This window comes from Crinia signifera, chromosome 3 (genome assembly GCF_055691185.1).
Source record: "Crinia signifera chromosome 3, ASM5569118v1, whole genome shotgun sequence".
NCBI classification, from domain to species: domain Eukaryota; kingdom Metazoa; phylum Chordata; class Amphibia; order Anura; family Myobatrachidae; genus Crinia; species Crinia signifera.
This window is the reverse complement of record NC_139219.1, coordinates 144,944,001-144,950,767: the sequence shown is the minus strand read 5'-3', so window position 1 is coordinate 144,950,767 and position 6,767 is coordinate 144,944,001. Positions and strand designations below refer to the sequence as shown.

The window sequence follows — 6,767 nt, the reverse complement described above, 5'->3', positions numbered from 1 at the left end:
GTAATACCCGCAGAAACCTAGGAATGACCTCAGTTCTTTCAATTTAACAGGCCTTGGCCATTTCTTCACCGCCTCCACCTTCTCGGGGTCAGTAGCTACCCCATCCCGACTGACGATGTGGCCCAGATACTTGACTTTTGATTGACACAGCAGACACTTGTCGATCGATAGTTTCAATCCGCCTTCGATTAATCTCTCTAGTACTTTTAAAAGGCGCTGATTGTGTTCTTCCAAAGTGGCTCCGAATACTATGATATCGTCGAGGTATACAACCACCTCTCGGTACGCCATGTCCCCGACAATCTTTTCCATGGCCCGTTGGAACGTAGCAGGGGCTCCCTTGATCCCTTGGGGCATATTCAAGAATTCAAAGAATCCTAGGGGACATATAAAGGCAGTCTTTTCCCTGTCTTCTGGCTTCATAGGGATCTGATAGTAACCATTTCTAAGATCAAGCACCGAGAACCAGCTACTCCCCTGCAAACAGTCTAGGGCCTCATCCACTTTGGGCACGGTGTATTGGTCAGTGATAGTACGTTGGTTTAGCGTACGATAGTCTACGCACATTCGGATTTTGCCGCTTTTCTTTCGAGCCACCACTATGGGGGAAGCGTAAGGGCTCCGAGATTCAATAATTAGTTGGTTCTCAATCAATCCCTTCAAATGCTGTCTCACATCTTCGAAGTCTGCTGGGGCAATCCGTCGGGAGCGTTCTCTAAAAGGGGTCTCGTTGGTAAGTCGTATGCTGTGCTCAACTCCTTTTGCTGTGCCAAGGTCCCACTCTCCCTCGGAGAATGCCTGTTGGTATTTTTCAAGTTCAAGGATCAGTTCATCTTTATCACTTTTATGAATGTCGCTCCCCTCAAAGCAGACATGGAATTTATCTTCTTTAGATTGTATGCAAAAAGAAGTCGTCTTGAACTGCTCACTCTCACCCTCCTGCCATTCTTGTAACAAGGAATACAACCGGGTATTTGTCCCCACGATCACTGGTGTCTCACCTCTCTCTTTCGATAAATCAGGGCACACCAATGCAATTAAAGGGATCTCCAAAGTGTCACTTTCTTCCGATGATTCTTGATGGAATTTAAGAGTCACTTGTACATAGCCCGAATAGGGATATTTTTCGGCACTAAGTCCCCATATCACGAGCCCGCTGAGTGGTTTAATGGGTACATCAGACAAGTTTTCTTGGTACCAATTTTCAAAGATTATGGACACTTGAGATCCGCTGTCGAGGAGTATTCGGCATGGTTTGTCGTTGATGGTCGCATTCAAATGGCAGGAGGGCCCCACCAAACCTTTAGGCAATTCCCCATTCCACCATGAGTTTCCCATGGCACAGTACGTGATTTCAAGGGAGTCTATGCGGGGTTCATAGGTCTCCCTCTCCCGTTTCCCTGATTCTGGTTTTCTTGTTGTTGCTCATCATTCTCAGGTCTTCTGCCAGGGTTTCTGTATGCATTTCTATTACATTCAAATGCTCGGTGTCCAAATCTTCCGCAATTGAAGCACCCTCTACCGCTTCCTCTGCCCAAGCCTCTCACTGGGGTATAGCTGTTCACATTAGGAGTCTTGGAGTTCTGTTGGGTTAAAAAACCTTCTATCTTTTTATTCTGTTCTTCTAACATCTTAAGCACCTTGCTCTCGAACTCACTGCTTTCTGTCGTAGGCTGGACCACCTTCACTTTCTTCACGGTCTTTTCCCTCATTTCGATCAGTGCTTCATCTTGCTTTATGTCTCTGAGTAAGTCATTAAAGGTAGGAGGAGGTTCTTGCATTGTTGAGCACCTCAATTTCTGCGCTACAGGGTCACTGGTCAAAGCCCCCCTTAGGAGCTGCTTCATCCGCTGTTTATCGACATCCTTCTTTTCAATCCCTCCTTTGTCCACAATCTTGTACAGCAGCTTGTCTACACGAATTAGAAAGGTACTCAGCTTTTCTCCGGATTCTTGGAAAGTGTGGTATAAGCGGGATGTTAGGTCTCCGACGTCTTCCATAGTTCCAAAGGCATAATCGAGTGCCTCGAAGTAGGTGTCCAACGTGGCATTTGGGTTGCTACGCCGGGCAGCTTGTACTATCCCCATAGCTGGACCTCTCAGACTTTCAACGATTCTTTGCCTTTTTATTTTATCCGGACATTGCCATTCTTCGGCTTGTTGTACTGCCGCTTCCTTCCAAGCTTCATAGTTTTCTTCCCCTGTGGGCACTGGTATGATGCCAGAGAATATGCGCAATCTTCTGTAGCTTCCCTCATAGTGCCACCTCTCCAGCTGCGTCACTACCCTATCTACTATGACCTCAAACTGTCCGCCATTAACATTGGTGGCCTGACTCTGTCCATCACTATCCTCCCCATCTCTTTCCTCTTTTTCTTTGTCACCATTGGCAGCAGTGGGTGTTCTTGTACTGGTAACCCCCTCTGGTCTTACGGGCCCCATTACATGCCACTTCCTCCCCGTCTCTGCGCTAGCTAAGATCATAGCTGGGATTAAACTGCGATCTAATTCCCTTAAATTTTCTATAAGAAATGCTACCGTCTTCCCCAAATCTCCTCTCCATTTATCCACTATCTTAGCTTTAACAATCCCACACAGTTTGTCTACTTGTTCCAATATTTTTTCATCTGAGAATTCTGTAAAATTTCCTGCTATTCCTATGCATTTTTTAGGATCTCTATTGTGTTGGATACACCATTCATAAATGTCTATTTCTGTTAATTTTTCCATGTTGTATCCCTGTTTGGTAAACAGGAGATCCTGAAACGTATATAATCTCAGCTACAGTGCCTCCAAAATGTAGCCCTCTTTTAGGTATGAGGGTAACGGTTAATGTATTGTGCCTCCACCCAAGTTTTAGCAGTATATATATGGGTCACTTGGGTAACCCACTATCTCTATTTATTTATCTAGATACCAGTAAATGGCGTCAAGGAAATACCCCACAAATGGTAAGTATACTTAGAATTAATTTAATTAGATGCAGTAAATACTTAAAATACAAACATTGTATCACATTTCATATATCCTTATATATGTAATATCAATAACACACTAAAACCCTTATGTTTGCCTATACAATAAAAATATGCATGCATCTACAAAAAGTACCATTTACTGGCCAGTAGCATAAAAATGATACGTTTCAATTAGCAACACATAGCAATGCCATATTAATATTTCGTTGGTGCACGTTGGGGCCCTTACGTTTACTGAAGATGTAGATAGGTAAGTATATAAACTCAATCTGTCTAAGAAGTTAGTCTTTACGCTGGTCTTCACTAGGTATCCCTAGCACTGTAGGAAAAGTCTATATATCTGTCCCTTGGATATATGATGCTACTTACACAGTGTATTTAAGTTATTGTATTTTGTTACCATAGTCCTGCATTCCCTATATAGAACAGAAACTTGCTATCCTTTTTCTGCAATTGTTTGGCTGTAAGCCCAGAAGCAACTATTGAAAGAGCTTTAAATCAATGCTTCCTCTCCTATCTTGTGTAGAATAGGATATATATGTCCGCACTAAAAACAGCTGTCTCTAGATGCTACTGACTTAATTGTCTAGTATTCCTTGTGGTGTAAAGTGCGTAAAAGGGGGTCATTCAAGCTCACCCAAATCTGGCAGCTGTTCCCAGTCCAGCAGTCTGTCTCTTTCTTCTCTCTCTATACTCTTCTTATCCTGTGCTCTACTTGGCTTGCTGTGATAATTCTAGCTTCTGATTCTGTCCCTGCACATTCTTCCTGAGAGTGGCTGCTTTATGTTGTGTTAGTCTCTTACTTACAAACTTTAAGGTAGTTCCCTGTCACACCACTTCCCGACCCCCGCTGGTGACTGCCTAATACACAAGCAGCACCAGGGTGTAGAAAGGTATGACTGGGGCAGCTTTCTATGTGCCTTGCTGGGATGGTTCTTGCTGCTTTCCCCTTTGCCTCCTCCCGTCTCCCTCAGACAGCTCTGCTAATTAAGCAGGCGGAGCCCGGGTGTAGAGGGGCGTGAATGGGGTGTCCCTAGGAGTCTGTGCTAACTTGCAGGCTGCTATCAGTGATAGGTGGGGAGCAGCAGTGATGAGCGGCAGCGACTCCTTCCCCTACTGTCGGCGCCGCCTCCCGTCTCCCGCTGGTGACCGCCTATAAGGTGGGCGGCACCAGGGTGTAGAGGGGCGCAACAGAGGGTGACTCCTGGCCAGTGCTGGGCGGCTCCGTACCTGGCTTGGTCTGTCGGGCAGCCGTGTTCCACCTTCCACACTCCTCCCTCCGCCTCCTCCCGTCTCCCGCAGGGCTTCCCCGTATGTGAGGGAGTCCCTGGGTGTAGAGGGGCGGTCTTGTGGAAGGGGGCGGCGGTTCCCCTATTCGGGCAGCGCCTCTCAGTCTTCGGCCGCAGATGCCGGCATCAGCTGGGCGGTGACAAGCTCCGTCATAGGCAGTGGGCGGGGAAGAGGCGGCTCCTTCACCTGGCTTGGTGTAGCGCGGCTTTACTGAGTACGTGCTGTCAGCGCTTCTTCACACAGCGCTAGGCTCTCCTCTCCGCAGCGTCTCTGGTGCCAGATGCTTGTGCGGCGGTGACGAGGATGCGGCTGTCAATTCTGACAGGGCGGCTGGGCGGCTCTTTAAGGTGGGGCGACCTTCGGCTATCTTCTTCTCCCTGCCCCGCCTCCCGTCTCCCGCTGGTGGCCGCTGCTTAAGCGGGCGGCACCAGGGTGTGGAGGGGGGTGAATGGGAGTCGCTCCGGCCGGCTTCTTCAAATAGCAGCGCCCTCCGTCAGCTGAAGAGGCGGTGCCAGCGGAGGCGCGCCTGTGACTGACACCTTCACTCCTCCGGCTGTGGGATAAGGAGGCGGTGATTCTTCCCCGACTGGGGGGTACCTTCTCTCCGTCGGGATGATTACCCTGGAATGGGCTGAAGGCGCGGCTGGTGTAACTGGTCCTCTTATGCTGATGAGCGACACCCTTTCTTCTCCTCACTGGATGTAGGTTAGTAGCAGTGTGGGCGCGCTTCTACTTGGGATGTGTGGCTGTTCCACTGGGCGCTGTGCTCACTGACACTTTTGCCAGCATTCAGTGTGAGCACTATATTGATCTCCCAAGCCAGGCATGATGTTAAGGATCCTTTCTCAGGCTCTTAGTCTCTCCTGCTGCGGGCAATGTTTTACAGCTCAGTTTACAGTCTATAGCCACTAGCAGGGAGGTGAGCACACGAAAGGAGGAACAGCTGTCTCTCTGTCAGCTGTGCTGACAGTCCTTTTATACTCCAACGGGGAGGTCAGCTGACGTGCCTCGAGAGCAGCTGTTCTCCCGCTCAGGTCTCGAGGCACGCTGTTTTCCCGCACATTTAGTGTCCTCGGGGACACTTTCAGAGCCTGGCTGATTGACAGTTGGCTGCAGGGTCAGCAAGAGGGCAATACACAGTAAATCACAGTCTCACCAATGTCCCTCTGAAAGTTCCTAGATATTACTGTCACCAATGTCTATATGGCAATAACTTAGCAACAAAACACATATATAGTTGGATTCTATGACAGTTATCATTGTTTAGCAGGCATAGTTCCAAGCCACACTCTTTTAGGCAGTTTCTAAGCAACATGTGCATTTTGGTTGCTTGATCAGCGCTACCACATTTATATAAGAGTCCATCACACAACATAGGATTTGGCGGCAAAGCAGCTTATGATGTACCTCCTTATTCTCTAACATATATACAGGCATATATGTTACAATGTCAATCTCGCATTGGCTACCCAAGGTAACACCTACTCCTACTCAGAATCTGAAGCGGAAGCGATTATCACCAAACATGCGATTGCAGATGACGAGGAGGTGAGACCTTTATCATTTCTGTACAAAGACTGGTTGAGATTACGTCAGCGAGAAATTGACTATATGTACCATGCAAGCACTTTGAGTGACTACTATAAATCTAAACGCATACCACGAGGCTTCCGGGTGCGTAATGCACCCACAATCGGACGCTTTAACACAGCTTTTTGTAAAAAGTGGATAGCGGTGGTCAACAAGTGCAGCATGGACCTCATGCTGCTTGTAATTGAGGAGTCGGGCAGAGAGCTGGACATCGCTCGTGAGCGCATTAAGTCTTTTGAGGACAAACATAAAGCAGCGTTTCTGTCTGATTCTGATCCTGACTGGATTGAACGTCTTAACAAACAAGTGGCATGTTATAAACGAGACCTCATACAATTTAAGAGACATAAATGTGAAAAGGTCGATTTGGATTATGAGCATAACCGGGTTTACATGTGGATCCAGGGAGGTCCTAACCCAAATAATAAACAGCAACAATATAGGAAACAGTACAAACAACGCAGGTTTGGAGGTTATGCCGATTCATCTTATGAACAACCAACGACCAGTGACTCTGATGTTAATGTACAAAGTGGTTCTGAGTTTAACCCCCCCATCCCGCAACACCCTTTAGGGGTATGCACCAGGCGGGGAGAATATCCCCTAAGAGGTACAGGACGCGCCGCGGTGGCCAGAGGAAAAGGGTACGGCAAACGGGGCCGGCCGCCTCTGAGGAGATAGTTTACAACTTATCCTCCCAAGTATTGACTGATGATGAAAGAAATGTATTGGGACTCGGGTTATCGTTTGTACCTACTGTTATTTTTGATCCGCTTAAATGGGAGGTTGAGAGATATAAGCTTAACAGAAAATTGAAACTTCGTGAACATTTTGGTAAACAGACTGATGATACTAATATTGTTGATGCTAACGTTTGTCTTATACCTACACAACTTAAACGTTTACAAGC

The 6,767-nt window shown here is 47.2% G+C and overlaps 1 protein-coding gene across 1 annotated transcript; it reads right to left on the bottom strand.

The window, feature by feature from the left end:
- Nucleotides 1-1,364: 1,364 nt before the first annotated feature.
- On the bottom strand, nucleotides 1,365-2,729 carry LOC146062925 (paraneoplastic antigen Ma2-like). Its single transcript, XM_083174935.1, has one exon. The coding sequence runs from the start codon at nucleotides 2,727-2,729 to the stop codon at nucleotides 1,365-1,367; it is 1,365 nt and encodes a 454-aa protein (XP_083031061.1).
- Between the last annotated feature and the right edge of the window lie 4,038 nt (nucleotides 2,730-6,767).

Bases quoted from the DNA above. Each gene is read 5' to 3' on its own strand.
- LOC146062925 (XM_083174935.1), bottom strand. From the start codon at position 2,729: ATGGAAAAATTAACAGAAATAGACATTTATGAATGGTGTATCCAACAC.